Source organism: Charadrius vociferus, unplaced genomic scaffold (assembly GCF_000708025.1).
Source record: "Charadrius vociferus isolate BGI_N301 unplaced genomic scaffold, ASM70802v2 scaffold214, whole genome shotgun sequence".
Lineage (NCBI taxonomy): Eukaryota > Metazoa > Chordata > Aves > Charadriiformes > Charadriidae > Charadrius > Charadrius vociferus.
Window position 1 is genome coordinate 4,453,080 of NW_009647955.1, and position 26,773 is coordinate 4,479,852.

The window sequence follows — 26,773 nt, forward strand, 5'->3', positions numbered from 1 at the left end:
AATATGTATTAAAACTTTTAGCCCTTTATGAAAAGTTTTTGATACTTTTTATGGCTCCAGAAAGGCATGGTGTCTTAACCAACTCTTATTTTGTGGTAGACCTTATGCTAAAGATGAATTAATCTGACAGATACTGTTGAATTTTTTCCCTGTAAGCAATATGTCATTGGTTATGAACAAATACATTTCAAATCCAAAGAAATACAGTCAGTGCTTTAGGCAAAATTCACAAAGCTACGATACGTTTTGGAGCAGTTATGACTTATGGGTACTTACATGGGTTAAAAAAAAACCTCCGAGACATTAAAAACTTAGCAGAAACAGGTATATAAGACTAGTGTTTTAGATGAAGAAACTAACTGAATTTGGACAAGGAAAAGGACACCGCTTTAAATCATCACATTGTAATCTACTGATGCTTCTTTTGTGATGGACTTGGTATCAAGTCTCTAAATCGAGATCGGATATCGTTTAGAAAGTGCATCACTGGCAAATATATGAGCTTTCAGATGAAATAAAGTTGAGGATTTTTTGGCCTCTGTCATACAGGGACTTCTCACGTTACGTAGGTGAGGTTCATACACCTTTTTCAAATGTAAAATGAGAGTCCTTTATAAGGCGTAGTCTTAGAAGTATCCCTTATGGTTTGGTAAGAGGGTCCTGTCATCATTCATTTCCATATCCCCACTAAACCCTCAGTTGTGCTGGGAGAAATGTACTGCAAGTCTCTTCAGTTCCTCAGGGAACCAATCCAGATGTAAACAGATCCAACAGGGAGAAAAGAAATTTATTTTAACCCAGATCAGTTCCGCAGCATGGTGCAGCATGTGCCTTTCCAGACGATTGTGCTTTCGTTAAGTCAGAAGAGGGAAGGAATCGATACAAAACAGGCATGAATGTGCGTATGGATAATAGTGGACTTGCATAAACCAACCCTGCTGGCAAAGGGAATGTTAATAAAATTGTACCCACACAGCCTGGTGTTCTGGTACTGCTAGTGCCTATTATTTGAAAACAGGCCTACCTTAGTAAAAAGGATGAGGTTCTCTTGAAATGTTTGGGAATTTTGCAAAAGAATGCACATAAGTTTCCTTTGCCTTCTGGTTCTGCAGTAGCAAAGTTGTGTTCAGATTGTATTTCTAAGTTGGTTGGGTTTTTTTTTTCCTCCTGCAACCCTGTGAGCAGGTTATTGACTTTTATTTAAAAAAAAAAAACAACAGTAATTTTTATTAACTAAAATAATTCCAATGTGTAACTCAATACAAAATAATGTACCTTATACAGAACTTTTGGCAGCACTGTATGCTTCAAATACTTGCTTGCATTTTTTTGTCCTAGGCTGACATGTAACTTGCTCTGTGCAAAGTACTTACTGAATTGCAGGAAGCATCTTCAGTGGACCTTTTAGGAAGAGTTTTGGTTTTACAGAGTTTTGCCCTGGATTGAAGTTTGTTCTCATTCATTAAAACTTGCAAGTGTGTGTGGATACTGTACTACATATTCTTCGTGTGTGTGTATGAGAGAGGGAGTGTGTATTCAGCGTTCTGGTTTTAAGCAACTGTCAGAATGATGCCATCATTTATAAACAGCACAGGCAGCTTGCTTTGTATTTTGTGCTATTCGTACTCCCCTGGGGTTTTTTTCTTGCTTTTTCTATGTTTCATTTTTTTTCTTTTTAATGTAGAGCTCTTTTTGATTATGACAAGACTAAAGACAGCGGCCTTCCAAGTCAAGGATTGAACTTCAAATTTGGCGATATTCTCCATGTCATTAATGCTTCTGATGATGAATGGTGGCAAGCACGGCAGGTAACTCCAGATGGAGAAAGTGATGAAATTGGAGTTATTCCAAGCAAACGCAGGTATGTCATATTTTAGTGACTTGAGATGTCTGCTATTAATATGTCCGATATGATTAGTACGTATATTGTATATGCTTTACTCTGTTGTTAATTTTATACCACATCAGGCACTTGTTTGGTTTTTTAAGTTGGTGTTTTTTTTTTTTTTATTAAATCTGTAGTGGGATTCTGACTAACTCAACAAGAAGTTTGCTAAAATCCTATTTAGTCTTAGGAGTTGCGTGCTGAAGTTGATAAAGGTGGTCCAAGTCCATTTTTCTGTTCTCACTGTAAACAAGTTATGGGTTTAATAACATTACATGTAGGTTTACTAACATTTCACCATTTATGTATGGAAGTGTGCAGAGTGAATTTTATTCGAATCATGACACTGTTATGAATTCTTTCTCCCCAAAACCTGGAAAACGGGCAAGCCTTTCTTGGTATACCAGAGACACAAATAAGAGTTGAGGAGGTCTGAATCTTAATAGCCACTGTTGATTCATAATTGTGTGATTCACTTATTGTGTCATGTTTTCTCTTTGTGCCCTCTGAATTTACTGAACCTGTATAATCACAAAATACTTGATACCCTCACAGCTCATCACTTGAGAAATAATACCTTACTGTTCCGATAGTCTGCCATTAGCAGGCTTCCATTTTCTGAATGTGTCATCAGCAATAAAAATCTGTATTACAAAAGGTACACCCATATGCTTACATCGTAACAAGTTATAACTTGAAGTTCTGGAATTTTGCTGATTTACCGTTTTTGTGTATGTTTTTGTGGTAGAGTTGAGAAAAAAGAACGAGCCCGTTTAAAGACGGTGAAATTCAATTCCAAAACAAGAGGAGATAAAGGGGTGAGTTAATGAAGTGCTGTTTACACCTGACATTGTGAATGGTAACATTTTTCAGTGGCTTATGTATACAGACTCAGCTTCAGTTTTTAGTGAAAAGATAAATCCTTTCAGATAGAAATAAAATAATTCTGAACACCAAAGTAAACTTTAGTTGCCAAAACAGTGCAAATTGTTTGAAGTATTAGCTTAGATATAGATATGATCATTAATACTGTCATGTAATAGGAGCTGAATGTACTAACCAAGTATTGAGTAGGGCCATTTATAACAGCACTGCAAGTGCTGTCTGTAAAGCAGTTTAGTCCTTTAGTGTGGATTGTACTCCTGGACTCCCTTGTTTTGGGAATTGGCTTACTACCAATTGTCAGAAAAAGTAAAATGTTTCTTTAAGGCTTTTTTAAATTTATCTAGCAAACAAGGCAGTAAAGCTCAACAGGGTCCCTATGATGAAATGAGGTTTTATGATGTACGCAGTTACTCAAGCAGCACAAAATAACTTCTTTGTTGCAATTATGGATGTAGAAGCTTTAGAGAATTTCACGCAAGGACACAGGCCAACAAAAACTCGACGCTAGTGCCATTGCTGACGAGAATCAGTCTTCCTCTCACAGCTGTTTTTTCTCACTGCCACTCTCTATTGGTGCAAATACTGATGTGCTGTACTCAAATCATATAAAATAACCAATGCAGATGAAAAATAACCCAATCCAAAAGAGATCCTGGTTTTAATTTTAGTCAGTCCCTTGGTGCAGTTCACTGCATGATATGCAATCCCTGTCCTAGTACACGTGATGGGAATGAGTGGTGAGAAAACAGGGTAGCTGCGTAAGTAGTAATAGGAATGTTTGTAGCCGAAATTACAGCAATTTCATAGTGGTAAAGCAGCCAATATTTTTTTATTATTATTTTATTTTGAGGGAGAGGCTTTTTTGCAATGTTTTGGTCGTTTTGTAATTTGAGAAACAATTTCACAACCTTATAATTTCTACCAGTAGTATATAACTAGTAATTTCAAGACTTAGGTATATGCATTTTAGACGTAAGAGCCTTCTAAAGTAATAATATATTGTCATTTTTTAAAATCCGAAACATGCTTTAAGCTGCTGAGGAAGCTATTTCTTAAATAGTGATTATTTTTTTAATAGCACTCATGCTGTAACATTAGTCAGTTGTTACTGTATATCCCAAAGATTCCTTTTAGTTATTTCAGTTACAAAGTTTTCATAACTTCAAAACCCGCATATACAAAGTATTAAAGCTTCAATACTTTTATCCTGATAGTAGACGACTTTATACTTATAAGACTGTCAAATCCATGGGTACATCCCTCTGCTACATGGCCAAGATTTTGGTTTAGTGTATTAATGAAGAAAATGTCATGGTTTTACCTACAAACATTTGTTCAAAAGGAAATAGATACCTCAGGTTATTTTCTGCTGAACAATTATGGTACTGCCTTGAGGATTCACTGGATTATTTGCAGTTTTTTTCTGTTTTGGTACATTTAAATTTTGGTATTGGAATAAAATGTTATCAAGTGATGTGGTAATTTTTAACCTGATAATTTTTGTAATTTGAGTTCACTTTTTAGAAGTCACATAAAGAAAAAACAGCTTAAATACTTTAGATTATTTTAATTACATTAAGTAATCTTTCAAATGTTACCACGTTCTTTGACAGATAATTGCATGGTTTTAAATTTGTCTACCAGTAAACTGCAAACAGTTAATTAATGATGTATTTGAAGTAGCATTTTGACAATAATGGAGTTCATGCACAGTTGCTGTATAGCATAGCACCAAAGACATGCATCGAATACTGAGTGGAAAAGCAACTACGCTTGCCATTGATACAGAACTGCAGTTCTTTTTCTTTAGTAACATTTCATTTTGCAAACACGCTTACACTGTTCACAATCTTTTGCTTCAGCTGTAAATGTTTTAACATTATGGTTTCTCCTTAAAGTATTCTTCCTGTATTTGTCATGGTGATATTTTTCCCAGTAAGTTGTCTGCACCATACATGTCCTAATGGACCGTGTGCCTTCCTGTGCCTGTATATGATTATACTCCATGGACAGGATGAAATGCCAACTTTGTACAATTCTTCAAAATTCCTACATTAAAACCTTAAAGAATAACCCCAGTGATGGCAAACACTAAAATCCATGTTCCTTTCATTTTATGGAAAGCTAAAAAATCTGGAGCAGAAATGGTTAATTTTTTTTCTTGTTCGTTCATTTCATATACACGTTTATCTCACTTTCTGTGCTGCTTCTGGTTTAATATATTCTTGCTTATGATGCCTGTTTATGATTTGCAGTGGGCTTATGAAAAATTTAATACAATTACTATGCGTTTTCAACTAATAAGCCATTCTCTCTAGCTTTTTATAATCATGGTATCTTTTTAAAATAATCTTTTGGCTAATCTTTTATGCAAAATCAGTATAATATTACTTTTATTTTCCCTTTTTTTGGCAATGGAACTGACTCTGACCATTATACATGCAGTATCTAAAATCTAATATTAGTTCAGTAAGACTGTACAGGATGTTAAATAATTATTGTTACGACATATTTTCAAAATTAAAATGAAGAACACAATTACGTTTTATGAAGTACAATAAATCAGCCAACTATACAAATTACAGAGTCTCACCACCTCAGTTAAACTGCACCATTTTAGCTTTGTTACATTTATTTCCCTATGCTTTTTGCCCAAGCTGAGGGTCTTGTCCAAATGGAACAATGATATAGATGTGAGACTTCACTTTTTGCAATTCATGTGACAGTATTTTTCAGTATACTCAGCAGAGTTCTACTCCTGGGCATATTTCTTTGTTGCCCTTGTTCTGTAGATTGCGTTCATCTTTCTGGTTATGAGGAATCAATTCCAATGGCTTGTTGAGTTCAGTTAAAGAAGGTCAGGAGGACCATAACCTAAAACTTGCCCGTGCCGACTATGGTTCTAGCAAGCATATGATTGGCTCGAAACCAGTTCTTTTGTCCATATGTCAGGTTGATAATTTACCAGTTCTTACAGTGGAACAACAGTTGTAGTCGAACACAGATGCCAGCCAATTAAAGGTTTTATGGATTTCCTACTTAAAGCAGTATTGCTATTTCCAGAGCTCAATGTCACCAGTTTTGCTCCCGTGGTACCATGTGCCTCTTTAACACCTGGTACTTTTAAGTAAACTTTTTTTCAACAATGGTAATGAAAATATCACTGGATGTTTCAGTATCTGATATTGCCAAGCAAGTCTGCATTGAAACAGATGGCCAGGATTGTTAATACTCTGGCAGGATGCAGCTTATGTGTTGCACTATAGGCATTCCCCTAGGAAGGCCAAATGCTAGTTTTGTAATTGTACCAAAAAAGGTGGCCCATCCTTTGAAAAAAATTTTGTACTATCTGACACCCCCAGTTGTTACTATATTTTGTTGCATACTTAATGCTGGTAAAAAAGATAATACATATTTTTGCAGCTGTGTTGCATATAGTAGAAGATGAGCTCACACTGGCTGAAGACAGACAATTACTTGAAAGTTAACGTGCTCCAAATTTTAGAAACAGCTGTTAATAGAGTCTTTAATGTATGAATTGACAATATTTTTTTTTAAAGAAGCTTTTAAAAAGTGGTTCTGTGAAAGTTGTATTACTTCCTGATGCGCATGGGCTCTTCTTTAGAAAGAAACAGTCCCCCTGCAGCACAGGATCTCAAAACCAAGTTGGACATGTTCTTAATTTTGCCATCCTTCCCATAATAGAGTTTCTGCAAACCAAATGACAAAAACATGGCAGATTTCGTGTCTTGGCAAAACTGGTAAGATGATTCACTTACACCAAAAGATGAATGCAATTTCAGCTGGCGTCAAGTTAGCTGTATTAGTTCTAGGCATATTTGCAATGAAAATCTTACTGATTTATTTATACATTGAGTTTCTTTATTGACTTAGTAAATTAAAGGTGCTGTAGTCACATAACATCTTCAGAAGACATGGCATATATTACTAAATTGTGTGTTAATTATACTTGTAGACATACATATATAGGAATGAAAATACATTGATGCTCTTCATCACTTAGACAAGGAGCACAATAATAGTTTATATTCAAATGGGTGGATATTTATATGTCTATATAAGTAACTAGAAATTTTTGTAGCAACTGAGATGCAGAAATTCTTCAGCAACACAAGCCGTTAATATCAGAAATTGCTGAACGTGATCCTTGGACATAAGAGTTTTTCATGTGATAATTCTCTATAAATGCACCCTTGAAAAAATAATTGCCACAGTAAACAAAGGAAATGAGTTTGTGTCTTTTTAAAGTTAATCTTGGTATTGGGATGCAGACTTACGTAGAGCAAAGTAGTTTCTTTCAGTGAACTTGCAGTGAATTGCAATTGTGAAAGATTGAAACAAATACAGTTTGATATGTTTTGGGGTTGTGGTTTTTTTTAATTGTTTGGCTATTTTAGTTAGACACATTTCGTTTTCCTTTTTTCCTATTTCACTGTTACTTAGTTTTATTGTAAGAGCATTCAGTACAATGCCACCTTTAAACTTCCATTTTTCTCTATGATATGTTATTTAGCACTTGTCACCAAAGTATTTACAGTTTTGCCTTTGCAAATGGGTAACACTGGCAAATACTTCTGGTGTGCTGTTAGGATGTCAGCTGTTAGCAAACACATATGTAAAGCCTCAGCGTTGGTTTTTGTTTTGGTTTGTTTGTTTTTTTTTTTAAATACAGTGACCCCTGTATTAGATGCTATCAGTTATTTAATTGGCTTTGAGTTCATTATGGTTTGGCCATCTTATAGCAGTCTAGTTTTTCACATCCTTTTACACTCCCGGCAAGCCTGAATTTGTGACATACAGGTCAGGCCATATAGGATGAACCAGCCTGACATTTCTCTTGGTAGTAAGCTTGTGAAATACGGAGGGTGTGAGCAAAACCATGATCCCGATCTCTATTTTTAATGAGCGGAGAAGATAATGTTAAACTGGAATATGCACTGCATAATGTGGTTATAGGAGTCAGCTTCCACAAAGCTGCTGGTCTGGGCCTTTGTTCACACAGACATTAGACATCCTTTGTTTTGCCCCTCCTTCTCTTCTTCAGCAGTCATTCAATGACAAGCGTAAAAAGAACCTCTTTTCCCGAAAATTTCCCTTCTACAAGAACAAGGACCAGAGTGAGCAGGAAACCAGTGATATTGACCGTAAGTATGTGGCATTCGATGGAGAGCGAAGCACATGTAGAAGGGCCTGCTAGATTGCAGTAGGGTGTTACCATGGAGACAGTTTCATGAGCTGCAACAGGCTAACGAGCTTGAGGTGCCAATGACAAACCAATCTACAAAATTAATAGAACCGTTTCGTTTGCTGTTAAAGTGAAATTTAAACCAAGAATATCCCAGTTTGGAATAATACTGTTGAGTAACAGTGTATGTGTAACTGGAGGAGGCAGCAGCCTTCCAGCGCTGTCCGTGATGGTTCCTCATTTCGCACTTGGAGGAGAGCGCACAGCAATGAAGAAAGTATAACAGAGCTTACCAGCTTCTCAAATTAGTCCTATTGACTAGTTACTCCAAAGTCTTTCCACTCTAATTTGGTTTTCCTAATGAAGAGAGGTTACTTTGATTTTCATCGTTGCCAGCACTAAAAAAAATTTTGCATAATTTTGCTATTTCAGACCAGGTCCGCTACAAACTGCGTTCTCTGCCATTTGCATCTCTGATTACACTTCGTGTGCCAGTCAGGTTAAATCCTATAGACTTGCCTTCCCCTGTGATGTTCTGGGAAACTGTCTCCTGTCGTAGCGCCAATTTTATATATTACTGACAATTATTTTCTTTGTGATTGTCTTTTTATTGCTTGCCCTCTGGGGACTACTGCAGGAGGTCCCTGACGACATGGGATCAAAAGGCCTGAGTAAGTGATCAAAATACTCCCAAGTTATTTTAACCTCCATCTGAAAAATTACTACTTTTTTTTTTTGACAGATCTCTTTGAGACTGGTGCTCTACTGGCCTAAGGAGGTTGAATCTAAAAATGTTTCATAAGGGTTTTTTTGAGTTTGTAATTTTCTGGGTTTTTTTTTTTTCTTTCAGGAATGTGTTACTTTAAGTTAATGTGATTATCATGTTAGATTTCTTTTGTTGTTCAGAAGCTAACCAGCGTTTACTTGTTTGTACTTAATAGTACTGTGTTTTTAAATTTGGTGGTTTTTTTAATGTCACTTTTATATTGTCTTTGTGGTTTTATTTGTTTAAAAATAACCCATGGCTTTTTATAGTGATAGTACAACCATTGCCGTAATACTTTATCTAGTTAGTTTTCAGTCCTCTCTCTATGTGACTGATGTTTACAGTTTCTTAAAACAAAAAACTTTGCTTAACAAATGCCATGAGAATTTTTTTCTGACTTATTTGAAGGCTTATGTTGCTTTTAGACCAGGTAGAGGGGTAGCTAATAGAGGAGACACGTAAGCATTTGTTGTGTTTCCTGCAGAAATGTGAACTACTTGAATACAGTAAGATTCAGAAGTTACCGAGTCTGCTTTTGTACACAGTCTTGGTTTTGTACACAGACACACCACTGTATTAAAATGTCCCAAAAAAGGTCAAGACCTCGCTTTCATCCCAGATATTAAAAACATGCATTGTTACGCATTTGTGGAATAGTAAAATTAGCCACTAAAAATAAGTGACTAAAAGTCATTAAAGATAACATTTCTTCCCAGGACACAACTGTTATGCACAGTGTTCTTGAAATTACATGTAAGAAGTGGTGTACTTATATACTTGGCCTCAGTCATGAAGTAAAAATTCTGGTAGCTATATAAGTTTCCATTTCTGAAACGGCGAGTTTCAAGGAAATTCTTGTTCTAGAGCAGACCTTGGCGACCTTCGTGGCCTTATGGTTTAGAGCAGATCACAAGCAGCCTTTACGGCCTTGTGATCATACCTAGTTTAAACTCTGTAATATAGTTCAGAAATGTCACTTGGTGATTCTGTTATAAAAACAAATGGCTTCTGGCCTGTTTTTCAGCATGGTCAGACTTTTTGAAACTGCCTTACCACACTTAATGCGAGCTGTGTTACTTGGACTCCGCAAGACTGCTGTTCTTGTTGATACTTCAGGCTTTACGTCTTCACCAGTGGCGCCCAATAGCAGACTATCACACCACTTGTATTCTCAGTTGACAACGTCTGCCTGTCATGTTCTACCATGAGGCTTTTAAACATCAGTCTTTGCCTCTTCCATGACAACGTGGGCATTTTTTCCAAGACAAGGAAATGAAATGGGAGTAGATCCAAATTGCTGCTACTCGCAAACATTTGGAAATATTTATCTGTTTTTCCTGCAGAGGAATGAAGTGAGGGAGTTCAGTCTAGCTGGAGATTTGTGGTTTAAAGATACTAGTTCACTTTATCCAAAAACATTTTTAAAAGGTTAATTAGTGTATGTATGATGACTAACTTTTTTTTTTAATGTTTCTGAATCACTGGAAGCACACTTGCTTCATAACTGTATTCTTGCCTCTAGAGTCCCCTTGCTTCCTTCTCTTCAATCTTGTAGGGGAGGAACCACGTTGAATTTAATGTATTATAAAGGCTCCACAATATGTATTAGCATATGCACACAGTTGGGTCCATAATTTCAAATTAATTGTATTTAATTTGTGTAGGTCAAACACAAGCTTCTTAATGTGAATGTTAGTGGGTTTTATTACAAATAGACACAGTCACTGGGTGCCATGAAAATGAATTCTTTATTATAAAGTTCAGCAATATAAAAGTTCATATTTGTTCTCCAGACTTGTAGAATTTTCAGGTAACAGAATAGATTGATACCCGAAAATCTTCAATTGTATTCCTTCTTATGATAAAAATATTTAATGGAGTTATATAACTTATACGTAGTAAATATAAACATCTTGTGGCTACTGAAGTATTTTGTTCACTATGCAAAAGGCATGAAATTAATATAGATAGTCCAAAATTAAAGTCAGGAGCTTTTGAAAACTAAAGTATTACTGGGTGGGGGGGGAATTAAAATCTTAATTCAGCATTACACTTCAAGTAAGCTATTTAATATATCACAGGAAAGTGTCTGTTACTGAACGTGCTACACTATATTTCCTGCAATATAGTCCGGTATTTTCTGCTACGAGACTCTTAAAATAATCTATAAATTACCTGCATAAAAATTGAAATGCATAATCCCATAATTTTTGGATACCTAAATTCATCGTGAAATGAAAACCTAAAAATTGCAGGGTTACATGTGATTAGTGGAACTTTGTGTACAGAAATTAGTGTACTTTTCGTAATCTTATTTTGATGTGCTATTTAATGGTTTTCTTTTTATTAACATCCATTCCTTTTGTATGAAATTAAGCTTGATCCTGAGAGCTATGAGAAGTACCTTAAAACTTTTATATGCAGTATGTATTGATTTCAGCATTTTGGTATCAGTATTGTCTTTCACCTGGATTATTTTGTGTCAATTTGCTTTCTTTTGGACTCATGCCATTAGTGTATGTTCCTTATTTTTTTTTTCATTGTGTTGCAATTTCAGAGCATGTAACCTCTAATGCCAGCGATAGTGAAAGTAGTTACCGTAAGTGTTTTTAAGTTCTTTGTTTATTTAGAATCTTTGTTTAGTATCTCTTTCTTTGGTTTTGTGTCTGTCTTTTCTGGGTATTTACATGTTAAATAGAACTTCCCAATCACGTTCAGGTGAAATCCATATTCGTGTGTTTGGTGGGGTAGTGTAAATTCTGCTGTGTCATTATTTTTTTTAAAAAAAAACAAAACAAACTGACTGGAGAGAATCATTACAAACCTCCTTTATGGTTATTTTTATTGCAATCTATTTTCTTAGTTCAGCTTAATTATAATTCAGATCCTTTTTTTTTCATTATGCAAGCTAGCTAGACCTATTAAAACCTAAATGTAAATGTAATGATGACAAATGTAATTATAAGTAGTGGAGCTTAATACTGGAAGCGTAACTAAACTGTGTAATCTGTTTAATAGTTCAACAACTATCTACTGTCTTTCACAACTGATACTTAGATTTAATATTTATGCACTTCTAATGAAAGTAAAGATAAGCAAACATGTATTTACCCTTGCTTTTAGCTTTCATTTATCTATTTTGTCAAATGTGGGTGCTTAGTATGAACTGTCTTCAAAGCATATGACACACATTCAGTGCTGGAGTCAGTTATGATAAATTAGCATGCTAGGCACGCATACACATTCTCTCTCTGAAGACATAGTATCTTTTAAATACTAGACTGAGTTAGCTTTTCTTACTAGCCCAAGCTGCACTACTATTTATTATTACCCAAGTTCCAGTAGGACTACATGTTCACAGTGGGTAACGTGCCACATGATGCTGCTCTGCAGTGCTCTAAAGTATCTTAAACCAGAGCCAGAACTTCAGTCCCACTGATCATTTCCAGTGACCAGCTCCTCGGTAAGGTCACACTGTCCAGACCTGGAATCCAGGAGAGAGCAGAGCAGGAAGATGGTGAAAGTTGAGGATTTGAAGAGGAATGTGAAAAGAAGGAACAGTAAAAGTTACGCAGTGTGACACTGACCTGCTAACTGTATAACGGGCACTTCAGAAACGGATATTATTTATGTTAGGGTAATAAGGAAGGTGGTTCATTAACAGATATATTTGTTTGGAAGCTGTACATGATCAGAGGTGATGATCCACATTTTTTCTTCCAGATGATTACACTCAAGGGGAAAATTTACACACGTATATAAAATGCAAACAGTGTTGTAGACTGTAATTGAAAAGAAACCAGCTGGGGGAGGCATTTGTGTTCCCTGAAAATTACACAAAATTGAGCATGTGTAGAAGTTGCCATTGACAAACTTAGAAATTTTAACCATTTTTAATGACACGCCATTAAAACTATCAAACCATGACTGTTTCTTCATACATCTGCTGCTTTCCTCTCTTCCGCACCCCACCCCCCAAGGTTTTTCTCAGAGCTTGCTTTATTTATGTTTACAGCTCGTTATTGGTACTACTAATTAGTTTTTTACTCCGTTGTTACTTGAGAAGCCCTGATTTTATTATGAATGTCATGGATTTGCTTGTCTGAGTGTGTAATTCCAAGCACTTTTTATTAAAATATCTTTTTTAATTTCTTCTTACTGCTGTCTAATATGAAAGTTATCTTGATTACAGATGAGTACGGTTGTTCAAAAGGTTCATTCTATTAATATTCATTTTTCCAAAGTATTGAAAAGCTGTGACAATATATACTTTTTGCCCTCAATCAGCGGATCTTTTTACTTGTTACTATCTCTTTAGTAGTTTCTTAACTAATTTTTGACCTTATAGCAATGTGACTTCTCCAAAGAAGCATCTTATTATATGTGAGCTGGATCTTTCATAGATGAGTTGATCGTTGGCGATTCCCTATTCTTCTCCTTAGGTTAAAAAGGGTTCTGAAAGTATATACTGTCCTTCTGAAATCCATTTGCATGAATAACTTTTTGAGATATTAAAATATACAGGTTGCATGTTTTCGTGTCTGTCTTAAGGTATTCCTCACTTGCAGTAACTTACAGAATTAAAATCTTCATTCATGTATTGCTGTAGTACAGTTTGAATACAAATTTATTGCAAATAAGAGAAATACTTCTCTTAATGAAATTGTAAACTTCAGATTTAAAAGATCAATGGCGTTTGCTATGAAATAAAGAGTAGATATATATGAAAGCCTTTATCTATCATCTGTTTCTGTACAGCTGTGGTGTAGCATTGGTATGTTCCTCTGCCTGTTCAAAGTACGGCTTACAAACTCCAAAGAATGTACCAAAATTACACAAGTTGAGTTATTGAAGGACCGTATTTTACTCAAAGTTCATAGTAATGTCATATAATTTGAGCTTGTATCTTCAGAACTATAAATTCCCTGCTTTCATGGAGGTAATCTTAGTGATTGCATTGCAAGAAATCTTACTCAGAGATATCTTGTTAGACTAGAAATAATCTTTGAGATGGCAACTGAGGTATATTTCAGATGCTTTCACTAACATTTAAAAAATCTGCAGCTGTCAAAGATCAAAATTCAGCTATTTTAGTTTCATTCACTGCTGATGTGCTTTCTGGAGCTGAGAACAATACAAAAGCATTCTTTGTTTTCAACTTTGTCTTTGAAAATTCATTAATAAAATAACTAGTATATACAATCATAATATTTTTTTGATACAACTAGAGTGGTTGAAGATGTTTATATAAATGCCACTTCATGATAAAGTTAATAGAAACATACACCATGACATACATTTATATACCTATATAAATACCTATATACCTATATAAATACAGAAAAATGTTATTGTTAATGCTGGCTTCAAAATATGGAGAATGTTCATGATGAAGGTGGCGTCGCCTTTAGCAGTGAATGACAGCATGCATGCATTTCATTCAGGGAAATGTGTAGAAGAGCATTTCAGTAATGCTTTAAAATTCTTCTTGTGCTTGGTGTCAGTTTGACATGCTAACATAAACCAGGAAATTATTTATACTGTATGTGTCTTATGCTTTAAAATTTTGTTTGGCTTATCTTTGTGATTTTTATAATTCATCGCTCTTGAAAAATGTCCTTCATCAGTATCATTGTAATGCATATTACTGAGGAATGTCTGTATCATTATAGTTCATTGAATGAATCTATTTAAATATGTTGGTTTAGGAAAAAAATACATAGATGTCTTTGCATTTACATTTTAGGCGGCCAAGAGGAATATGTCTTGTCATACGAACCAGTCAATCAACAAGAAGGTTTGTAGATTTCATTTAGTATAAAATAAATACCATCTGAATTATCAGAATGCTTCATGTGCCCTTATGTACTGAGCACCGTGATAGACTTCCTTACTGTTTTGAATGTGTTACCATTATTGAAATGATAAAGCATAAAGGCTTAAATTATTAAATGCAATTGCTGAATTATTTAGTGTAAAAGCCAAATGTATGCTACTTAAAATAACTTGTGTGGTTTACATTACATAAGGAAAATGCAGTCTTTTTTCAGCGGTGCCCAGTGATAGGACAAGGGGTAGTGGGCATAAACTTGAACATAGGAAGTTCCATCTTAACATGAGGAGGAACTTCTTTACTTTGAGGGTAGTGGAGCACTGGCACAGGCTGCCCAGAGAGGTGGTGGAGTCTCCCACTCTGGAGACATTCAAAACCCGCCTGGACGCTGTCCTGTGCAACCTGCTGTAGGTGACCCTGCTCTGGCGGGGGGGTTGGACTAGATGATCTCCAGAGGTCCCTTCCAACCCTGACCATTCTGTGATTCTGTGAAAATATGGTTTAACAGTTTTGTCAGTGTGAACCTCAAAAATTATAATTTTTTATTTCCTATTGCTTTAGCATTCTCACTGTTGCAGTTCCTTTTTTCTGTCACAGCAAAAAGTGTGTCAACAGGTCATTTGTCTATTTTAGTAAGCTTTAATTGAACTGTCTCTAAAACATCACAATCTCCGATTTCTGTATGGGCTTCTTATATGGCTATTATTTGGTTAGCAATTACCAAGTGATTTTTTTTTTCAGGAAAAAAATGTATTTTTTTTTAATAAAATGGAAATTGATAGGAGAAAATATTTTCTCACATTTGCACTTAAAATAAAATGCTTTTCACTGATTTCCAGTGGGATGCTATAATTTCCTTTTCACCTTGGTCCTGATCTTGCTTCACTGTTTATAATAAATGTAGAATTTTTAGTGTTCCCATTCACCAGCACAGATGCTAACTGTAGGTATTTGTAAATTAATCTGTAAAAAGGATGTCCTTTGGGAATACTTGATGTCTGTTACCTATCAAATAAGGTTGCAGTTGAATTAAATATACATCATGTGTTTACATGAATTTTGAGTGTCAAAATTTCATTTTTGGTGTCATGCAGGGAGTGGCACAGCCCAGTTGCTTTTAGTAGTGTTCTGGAACATGTGTGCCTGTGTAGACTTTCCACATCGACTTGTTAATCGTTGCGTGTAGGCTCCATTTCATCAGTAAGCTTCCAGAAGTAGTAAAAAATTATTATACAAGACTAACACAAACTACTACATTATTTATGTCATATAATTTATAATTTTGGTAAGCTCCTAATAAAGTCACAGATGAGAAATGCATGTTAAGACCATGCTTGAAATAGGGAAATGGGAGGCCCTTTTCGATGCGCTAAGCAAGCTATGTGTAAGCTGGGGAGCTGGAGGTTTGTTACCCTCAAATGAGCAGCTGCTGGACCTGTGTGTACACGCACCAGAGGATCTCACCAAATGAGAAACATCTTTTTACCTGGCATTAGCTTCCCAGATTTCTGATAGCTTAACGGTTTAGTGAGAATGATAGTATAGCAAGAGAATGAGAATGATAGTAATAGCAAGCAAATTAATGTCAAGGTTGAAGGGAAAAGATGTGAATGAGACTTCGCACAAGTCAATAGTTTAGTAACTACATATTGTAAAACTAAAGATTTTAGAGGGCTAAGTGCTTTGGCATTGAAATACATGACTGTAATTCCCTTTGAGTATAACATAGTGTATGGGGAAGGCCATAAAAGAACCAGCACCTCGTTTCTTTGCTTAGGAGCAGTAATACATTCCCTGTATATGTTTTCTGCATTTGTCCACTAATTCACTTCCGTGGTACTTTATAATTATTTTGGCTTTTTTTGAGAAGGCCAGAGCAATAAAGAACTGTAATGATCAAAAGAGATTTAAAGGTGCTTGGACTTGAGACACTGGTGGGCCACCCTTAGTCTTTAAGCAAAGCTGTTTGCTACTAAATTAATAGGTTCACAATTACTGGATCGAAGACAGTCATTCTATGAATATATTAGTAGCCTGGGAAAAAAATAGTTATGAGAGTGAAATTAAAATATATTTTATAGGTCAGACTTTATTTAGGGGGTTGGACTAGATGATCTCCAGAGGTCCCTTCCAACCCTGACCATTCTGTGATTCTGTAATTTGGACTTATTTATGCAGTAAAGACAGATTGAACCTAAAACTAAAATTTATACAGCTGAAATGATATGTCAAGATGATTAGGCATTATTGTCTTCATGGTTCTTGGAGGATAATCAGATATTTTCTGCTTAAGCTTAATTTCCAACCAAAAGCCCTTTATGACTTTATAAAAAATTAAGCAGTTTTTTATAAGTGTGTTAATAGTTAAAGAAGCTATATATAGTTGCATCTACTCATATGAGTATTTAATTGTCTTAGAGGAAAAGAAGCAGCTTCTCCCAACACAGAACTAGAATTTCACAAACTCTGCTACTGCTTAGGTACCTCTTTGAAGTAAAAACATTTTCAAACGTCCCCCTTTTGCTTTTTTCATTAGAATGAAGGATGTTACTTTGTGGAAAAAAATAAATAAATTTCCAAAGACTTCATAATTTAACTCCTCTTCAGTCACCCAGGATGGTGATTTGAGAGTGCAGCTCTAACATCTTACTGTGACTATGGTATTAATTGATTTACATTCTTCAACATGTTTTTCTTCTCATTAGGAGTACATATTATTTTAGGTATTAAGATCATTACCATGTGATAAAGCTTATTTTGCTGAACTGTAGAAGTTAGCAATCATACTGAAATGTAACTGATATTATTCCTTTATGTTTAATAGTCAATTACACTCGACCTGTGATTGTTTTGGGACCCATGAAAGACAGAATAAATGATGATCTGATCTCAGAATTTCCAGACAAGTTTGGCTCCTGTGTTCCACGTAAGTCTCAGCAAATACTAAAGCAATTCTAAATTATTTTTTCTGTTCATTTTCTTGATAGACATCCTCTGTATGTTGAGTTAAAAAAAAGTTAATATACTGTCTAAACTTTTTAGTCCTATCTTAATTGTCAGTCATGTCTTTGCTTGTGACAATTTTGCAGTATAATTGGGGACTGGTTTTGGATATTTTAGGGGAAAAAAGTCACTGATTTTTGTTTTGCTTTAAAAATGACTGGTTTATATTTAAAGATACTACTAGACCAAAACGAGATTATGAGGTGGATGGACGTGATTACCATTTTGTCACTTCTCGAGAGCAAATGGAGAAGGATATTCAGGATCACAAATTCATTGAAGCTGGCCAGTACAATAATCATCTCTATGGAACAAGTGTCCAATCAGTGCGAGAAGTAGCAGAAAAGGTAAATCAGTGCCAGTTACTTTCATTTACTGAGGTGATTATCTGACTGTGCTGACAGGGTATAAGAGAAGAATGGCAAGAAGCCATTAGGAACCCTCTGACTTGGAAAGGAATTTGTACAAAACTAGAAACAAAGTACATTGTCACAAATGCATTTAGGGAAATAATGAAGCTTTGGAATAATGAAAGCATTGTGATTTAATTACGGGAAAAGAGCAACCATAGTGCTTGTCCTCTTATAAAAAAGAGAATAGAGAAGAAATAATTGGAATTACAGGCTAATTAGCGTAGCTCACATACATAGATCATTAACTAATTAAGAACAGTGGTGGTGGAGTTGATTAATATGATGATCCATTTGATATAGACCTGTGCAGAAGAAAATCTGTTGAAATGTTATTCTTCATGGATTTAGCTGACAAAGGGAAAAGAGCAAATGTAATAAACTCAATTTTAGAAGGACTTTTTACATAACTACCACTACATTTTGAAGGCTGAACCTTCTGTTCAGGATAAGAACAGATTTTAGTTAACTATTTCTTGCAAAATCTAAATATTTCTAAAAATTTACCTGAGCTCTCTGAAAAAGAGTGGGGAAAAAGGAAGCATATTTCTTAAAGTGATATACTTGTTTTAAAGAAAAATTTCTGGTGAAAATTCTTTACAAGTGTTCCATGTTACATTGATGAGTGTTGTTCTACTGCTTTACAAATACGGTGTGTTTAGAGTAGGCAATGTTATCTGATCTGTATAAGAGAAGAAACAGCAATTTTCTAGGTTGGAGCTCACAAGCGTGAGCAGTTTCAGTCTGGACACGTAGAGGGTAAGTGCGGTTAACCCATGTGACAGGGGAGTGTAGTTAGTCCTCTGGAAAACAACATAGACCATTCTGGCCCCATGGCTGAGTATTGTTATTTATGGCAAGTGTAATTTACTGGAATAAAAAAACAGGGCAGACATGGTGAGATCTTGTGGTTCCTGTGATGAAGTTTTCTTCTGCAGTCTTTATCTCACCCTATGGAATAGAACCTGTCCCTGTGGTATAGAGCAAGAAAAGTAAAACAAAATTAATTATGAAATTGTTAAAGTAAATGAACAGTACTTTATAAGGGAGGCTGAACGAAGTTGTGAAACTATCATAGTGGTTAAATAATGAAACAATTTATTGAACAGCTTAAACATTATAAACCTGTTGGCAGTTGCTTCACCTGGTAGCACAGATACAATCTTTCAGTTCCACCCTAGATGTGAACTTGGCTGTGTTCTCTTGCATATCTATTGGGATTATTAAGGTACAAAAGGATTGTGAATGTTTTATAAGCTGACATTAAGAACAAAGTACTACCAGATGTCTGCATGCTATTAAATCTCTTGCACAGGCACCGTGGGACTTTGGACAGATGCAGCGATTTCTCAGTTCCAGCTACCATTTGTTTTTCTGGGAAACAATGGTCTGTCCCTCAGAACTTGACCTCAAAATCGTGACAGGGCTGCAAACTGGTTGGTTTGGAGCTACTTCCTCCTTGTATTCCTCTCCATCTCACTTGAGATGAGTGTCTTCAGTGGGTCTTATTACTGGCATACAAAAAATGATTTCTAAGTTTTCTGGGATGAATTTAGGGGAAGACACAACAGAAGTGACTGCTACTAGCCCAAAAGTACCAGAATTAGTATTCTTGCAAGAGTTTAAATTGTGTTCATTTGCCCATGCCTAGCTGATCCCTATCTTTCTCATTTCCTTATTTATAGTGGACACAGCTAAAGATGCTTTTTGATGTCATAATTCAGTTATTGTAAAAGGCACTGAGTGCTGTGCTATGTTTCTCAGTCATAGAATCATCTAGGTTGGAAGGGACCTTTAAGATCGAGTCCAAGCATCAACCTAACACTACCAAAACCACCACTAAACCATGTCCCTAAGCACCATGTCTATCCATCTTTTAAATACCTCCAGGGACAGTGATTACACCACTTCCCTGGGCAGCCTGTTCCAATGTTTGATAACGCTTTTGGTGAAAAGTTTTTTTTCCTAATACCCAGTCTAAACCTCCCCTGGCACAACTTGAGGCCGTTTTCAGTCTTGTCCGATGCGGTGCAAGTAATATGTAAAATACTGTTTAAGTGCACTGCGCAAAAAGCAAAATAACTTCCCTGGATGAAAACACGATAATTGTGTCATTAAGTAGTTGCAGTTCTTTTCCTTGTCTTCCAAATCTTTACTTGAAAGGAATTTTCGTATCCTATTTTCTTTGGAACTGCTACCAGCTTGCAGATCTCTGTGTCCCTTTGGCCACTGTTAATGCTTGTTCATTATTGATTTGGAATAAACTGTCACAGTTATGTTCCATAAGGTCCAGCACAGCTGCTGTGCTGGCAGCCCAGTCCTCCACCCTTTGCCTGAAATCTCTTGGTACCTTGCATAAGTTGTTGGGCCAAACACAGCAAATACTAAGTGTCTAATCCCAAAAAAGAAAATGGACTGGGTAATGCTCTTAATTCTCAATTGCCAGAGCATGTGCACATTTAAAGGGAAAACATTTGAAAGATGTAGACAGGTCAGCACATCTAGTCAAATACTCTGCTAGAACGTACAAACACCTTTCTTAAGTGGTACTAGTCAGTATGCAGATCTGGGAACCATCTATCATCAGTTGAAAACAAGCAGATAGGTGTTGTTCACATGGGAAGAAAACTTCTATCCTCCTCAGAATTCCTGAAATAAAATTCTGTGGTTTTGGTGTGCAAGGGATCACATGTAAATGATCCTAGTGATCTCTTCTACCAGGAAGCAGAAACATGTCGGTCATTTCAGTCTGCAGTCACTTTCTTGCTCTTTAATGTGCCCTCCAGGAACGATCTCCCAGGAGTTCAGCAAGGGTGTTGTATGATATCAGTAACCTTTGGATTTGTGGTGCTTGTGGGTTTATATCCTGGCTCACAGAATTCTGCCTTTCACATTGGTCTCCTGCTAAAAAAAAAGCTTTTCTTATTTTAGTCACCTGACAGTGTTTTCCTATTCCTCTCCCCTCATCCCTTTCTAAAACAGTGGTATGCCGAATTACTCCTATACTACTCAGAAAAGAAAGAAATGTGTGAGGTGGAAATTAGCTTATCAGAGATTGAGAGCAGCTGAGGATGAGCCTTTGAGATGAGGTATCCCAAAGAGCTGGGAAACTGCTTGTAGCGGGAGACTAAAGGTGGGGAGAAAAGCAGCCCTACCACATTGTCTTCCAACTGCCCAAGGAATGGTTAAGTTATATTTGTTTCTCAAGAGCTGAAAAAATAATTGACCTGAATAAATTGCATTCACAATCTCAAACTTGGTATTCTACCGTGTGGTATCTGTGGGGAGGAGAGTGCTCGGGTTCACTTCCATCTAACGATTCTGACAGTGGCATATTTCCCTGCCATCAGGGGTGGTTACTCCCTCAGGTATGCCAGTTCAACCATCTGGCTCCTCGCTAAACTGCATCTGTGACGTGGCCACCTCTCTAAAGGATCCTGAAATTATTAAACAATAATAATAAAAAAATCAGTTTGGTGGTGTGGTTGAAGTACAGCTGTTTCACTGGATGATTCTACATTGTTGATTGGGCTGTAACGTTTGGTGGAGAAAGGAAGAAGGGTCAGGAACATCTCAAATGATGTATGATCCCAACAGAGGAGCATTGTGAAACCTTGTGCCAAAGTGGTGAAATCATATCATTGATGCAAATGCTCTAATTTTGTTGACTTCAGTGGGGACGTGTTTTTTCTTCTAAATTATTATGCTATGCATAGCTGTGACTTAAACTTTGCTTAGTGCTGTTTTCCCTTCTCTCACTTTTTAGGGTAAACATTGCATTCTTGATGTTTCTGGTAATGCGATCAAAAGGTTGCAGATTGCCCAGCTGTACCCAATCTCCATTTTTATTAAACCCAAAACAGTGGAAAATATCATGTGAGTAAACGTAAAGTACCTCAGGCTAAATTGTTTGAGACTGTCATTGTATTTGAAAAGCCAACTGCAAGTTATGTGAAGACAACTGTAATATTTGCATTTTAAACAACATTTTATTTCCTGAGTTTAACTTCTAGGGACTTTGAAGATGGGGTTTCTAATGCAAATTAAAGTGCTTGAGAGCAAATGTCATTGTGCTAAATTCCATGCAACATAGTGTCAGAACAGCTTATTCCCACTACAATCTTTGCTTAGGTGTGTCATTTAGGAGACTGCCTCTTACTAGGGTTAATACTCAGACAAGAGTTTAAAACCTTGTTTCAAAAGACTCCAAGTGTTTGATAGTAGTTTTCAAAGGTATAACGTTTTCAATTTCAGGGAAATGAATAAACGCTTAACGGAAGAGCAGGCCAGGAAGACATATGAGAGAGCCATGAAACTGGAGCAAGAATTTACTGAACACTTCACAGGTGTGTTTTCCTTGGGACTGTTCCCTTGCCAGAGTTGAAATTCTCTTGCTTGCTGTAAAATAATAATTGCCTCACCACTGAGATAAGGCTGAACTTTGTTTTCTGGCTGAACGGTGATTGTTTTGAGGCATAGAGCTATCTTAGTACCTCTCCACTGATGTCAATTTGATCAATTAATTCAATATATACAGACATTTACTGGGAGCTTAATTTAGGTTTTAAAAACTGTAAGACTTTCTACTGTTTTCCTAGGTATTGTAATGCAGATGTTTGCTTTGTTGATATATTGTACGCTTAAAGCTTTTTATTTGCAGAGCTGAGATTGCCTGGCAAAGCTCCCTGTAGAAAATGATTCATTTCCATTTCTTGTTAAATCAGGAAGTAAAGAATGATGGTGATTAATTAAGCCTCTGGAAATTGGGCACTACAGCGTTATGGTACTTAGCAAATCAAATTTGCCTATGCCATGGACCTAATTGTAACAGCAAGGGATGGGCTGCAAGCACTCAAACTGTGCTAATTGTTTACATTGTGGCTTGAAGTAGGAGGAGATTGATTGAGTTAGGATCTTCAGGAGGACAGAAATGAGCCTTACCTACTCTTGTCCTAGATGGACACTTGCTCCTTTCCTTCCTGTTATGTTCTCTTTTGCAGTTTCAGTGTTTGCTGCCCCATTTACCTCCTTCCTGTGTTGTGACTCCTTTGCCCAATTCCTTCTTCCGCATCTTATGTGGGCAGAGCTGTGACTGCAACAGTCTGCTCCACCTGGGCAGAGACACAGGAGGGGGTGGTGGCTTCACATGGGAAGAAGATAGAGAAACCAGTAGACTCCCTACCCCAGGCTTCCCACTGCCTAGTGCTCAGGGCCATGTTTCTTTTCAGAAGTGTAAGGCTTGTTGACAAAGGAAGATGGCAGTGGTTAGACTTCTGTCCTTGATAATGCAGGTCACGCCAGAAGTCCTTTTCTGAATCTGTTTGAGATACTTGATGTTACTCCTTACAATTAGGAGGCTGCCACCCCTGTGAGTCAGGTGTGAAAACAGAATGTGTGAGCATTCCCTAATCTGTAAAAAACAAAAACCAACCCCAAAACCAGACCCAAACCACATCACGTAGGGTAACTGAAATCAACTTCATCAGTAGGTTAAGTTTAAACAGACTTAAACTTTGCACTGAAGCACGTGAAACGTGCATCCATCTTCTCTTTTGAGGGTATTGAGCTTTGGAAGAGGTGTGGTTGAACATAGCTGGACAGAAGTAAGAGGACTATTTGCATTGCAAAGACATATCTAAACCTTTCTAGAGCACTGTTGTGCTGTGAACATTAAACTTGACCTATAATAATTGAACAGCCTCCTCCCACAGGCACTAAGATAATGGGCTGCAGATAAGGAGACAGTTTTTACGAGATGGGAATGATGAGTAGGAATAAAAAGGAAGTAATCTGCATGAAAGCAAAGCTCGGCAGCAGCAATAATACTAGTGCACAAAGGAGTGTGTCTGGCCTGCCTCCACAATTATCTTTCAAGCTAAACTTTGTTTCTTGGATTAACAACACTGAGGTGGTGATCCTAATTAAAAAAGCTGCCATCTCATGGTGATTGCTTTTTCAGACTGCGGTGTGGTAAGAACAGCTCAAACTTCATCCTCATTTTCACCAGACAGTACTTTACTCTGATATGTCAGAACACATCCATATTGGCTCATTTCTAATTATTTTCTAGCCTCGGAGAAAACATATCTAACTTACACCATCTGAATATAAATTGCACTTTTAACTATGTAAGGAAGCCTGTTGTCTATAAAACTGAAATCTATTGGCTGGGCAACAAACTCCATGAGTTTTGGCCAAACTCCCTTTGGCCAAAATCAAAGGTAGCGCTAGCCGGTAGAAATCCCAAGGTCAGCCAGCCTTGCTATGGGGTTTCGGGATCCAGCCGAGGAGTTCACCATTCTGCATTCACCAAGCCTGACTCAGTCTGAGTGCATGTGAGGACGCAGCCCTGCACTCTGTCTTGCCTTGTTGTGGCGGAAAGGCACAGGAAAGCTGGACCAAAAAGAATACTGGAGGATGCAAATTGACTCAGGCGAACGCTAACACGTGGTTAGGAAAAGCAAAAAAACCTCCTTTGTTGTATGCGTTATACTTGTAGTAAAGTGAAAACCACTTCCTAACCCCAAGCCTCTGAGTGGGAGAGAGTGCTTTGTGGGTCCTGCAGTACCATCAATGATGTGCTTCACTCCATCACAGAAAGGAGAAGTCTCAGTGGGTGTCCGTTCCTTCAGCAATCTAAAATCCTCTTGCCACTCTGAGAGAAAAGAACATCTTGGCTTGGAGCATCTTGGTTTCTGTACGGAGCTAGGAAGGATGATTGCTGATTGCCACATTATGTTTTGCAGCTATTGTCCAAGGAGACACACTGGAAGAAATCTACAACCAAGTGAAACAGATCATAGAGGAACAGTCTGGGCCTTACATCTGGGTTCCAGCAAAGGAAAAATTATGAAAACAGATTTTTATTTTTCATTTTCTAACTGACATCTCCTACTACATCTGACGACTCTTAAGCCCTTCCAGTGGAGCCTGCCTCTAGTTCTTTCCAGCGTGGTTCATACCCTAACCATCACATTCTGCAGTTCCCATAATGCTTTACATTTGGTGTCTCTCTTAGTTTAAATAATTTGTATTATTGTGTGTTGTTGGTTTGCCATTTTTCAAACATGACAATGGAATGGCCTGACCAGCTATTAGTTTGGGGTGGGGGTGGGAGGGAATTGCTTGGTAAAATTCCTTAATGTTTAAGGGAGAGTAACTTTCAAAGATTTTTCAAAAAAGCTTTATAGACATTCTTTTAAAATTTCATAACAATTGAAAGAAAAGTTGTATTCAAGGAAGTTGTAACTCATGAGTAACTTTGCACGCTTAACTTTAATAGCATGGTTTGGTCAGGGCAATCAATTTCAGGTTTTATTTTCTGAGTTAAATTCTATTCTCAGTATATTATTTTTTTTTCCAGGCAGTTAGAGAGAAACTTTGAAATTTTGAGTTAACATTTTCATTAACTCCCATTACTACTCCTCAAGGGATATTCATTTTCATAATTTCATATGGATATTCTTATAATCTATTTTTTCATTTTTTGCCAATAAAGTTGCTAGGGACAAAGATGTGTAATGTTTTTAATCTTCCTTGTGAAACACTATTTATAGTGTCTTAAAGAAATTGTTTATAGATAATGGTCATCACACTTTTTGAGCCTAAAATATATTTAGGTGCTAGGAAACCTTGTATTTTTCAGAGGAATGCCAAATTTCCATTGGCAGTAATACAGAAAACAGCTGCAGAGATGGTCATTAGGGCAATGAGAGAATGATCCGTAGCCTAAAAATGTGTGTGTTCTTAGGGGTCAGATTTTAATGAATATTTTACCCACAATAACTGCCTATTTTGTTATAATAAATATATATATATATAAAGCTTTCTTTAACTAAACTCTGTAACTATGGGAATTATTTTCTTTACATAGTTGCGCACACGTATAAATATATATATAAAAAATATATATTTTTCTTTTACCACCTACTCCTAGCTTTTTGTTTTGGATAAAAATACAAATTAGAATTTACCTTCCTTAATCATGAGAAATCAAATGGGCTATGGTTGCTGGGCATAAAGTCCAGCGAATATTAGTTGCAAGAAAAAAAATAAAAAATGCAAGTTCTCCTCTTTTCTATGGAATTTCAGGTGTTTGTCTTCCCCCGCCCTCCCCCCTGTAATATGCATGTCTTAACCAAAGGGAGAATTCAGAGTCAACGATACATTTTATTTTTCTGTACATGTTCATCTCAGATTGCATAGGCACAAGATCTTCCATTTGCAATGCACAAACTCCTGTGCCGAATGTTAATAAATACTTTGTACCAAAACATGGAACTACCTTCAGTAATGAAATTCTCGAATTCCCGTATTATTTGGTACCTGCCATTGCTTGTTTGAAACCAATTGTTTATAAGAGGGATGTACTTACAGCAGTCACGGGGCAGTCGCACAGCCAAATTAGCTTTGGTTTGTAAAGAACTATCAACACTATCCATTCCATTTGTTAGAAAGAGGAGAACAGCTAATAAACTTTATTGTACAACATATTTGTCAAGTGTGTTTTTAATCAAAAGACGTACAGGTGCTGTAGCATTTTAACATAACTGACTCAGACTGTAAATGAAAATAATGTGGGAGAGGAACACTGGTGACCAGCTTGGAGCTAGTGAAGTTTTTACATTAAAACTTGGGACACAAATATTGTTGGTGTTATGTGGAATGCTTATAAGACTTACAGGAAGTGTAAGATGTTGGTGTATGGCCCAAAATGATTTTTATTTCTCTAGATTTGTGAAGTAGGTATGCTGTCTTTCTGAGACTCTGTGGAAGTCCATGGAAG

The 26,773-nt window shown here is 36.4% G+C and overlaps 1 protein-coding gene across 3 annotated transcripts in view; it reads left to right on the forward strand.

The window, feature by feature from the left end:
• The window catches only part of DLG1 (discs, large homolog 1 (Drosophila)), a 93,386-nt gene extending 67,452 nt beyond the window's left edge, over positions 1–25,934 (forward strand). For 2 of the 3 annotated variants that reach the window (XM_009883378.1, XM_009883379.1), the window contains 11 exons: positions 1,685–1,861; positions 2,634–2,703; positions 8,614–8,647; positions 11,300–11,341; positions 12,920–12,955; positions 14,489–14,539; positions 17,400–17,501; positions 17,753–17,925; positions 21,755–21,864; positions 22,243–22,334; positions 24,735–25,934. In XM_009883378.1, coding sequence (XP_009881680.1) covers positions 1,685–1,861; positions 2,634–2,703; positions 8,614–8,647; positions 11,300–11,341; positions 12,920–12,955; positions 14,489–14,539; positions 17,400–17,501; positions 17,753–17,925; positions 21,755–21,864; positions 22,243–22,334; positions 24,735–24,841 — 994 coding nt within the window. In that variant the 3' untranslated portion in view covers positions 24,842–25,934. The remainder of the gene's footprint in view (positions 1–1,684; positions 1,862–2,633; positions 2,704–8,613; positions 8,648–11,299; positions 11,342–12,919; positions 12,956–14,488; positions 14,540–17,399; positions 17,502–17,752; positions 17,926–21,754; positions 21,865–22,242; positions 22,335–24,734) is intronic. The other variant, XM_009883380.1, reaches the window with a different exon arrangement.
• The last annotated feature ends 839 nt before the right edge of the window (positions 25,935–26,773 follow it).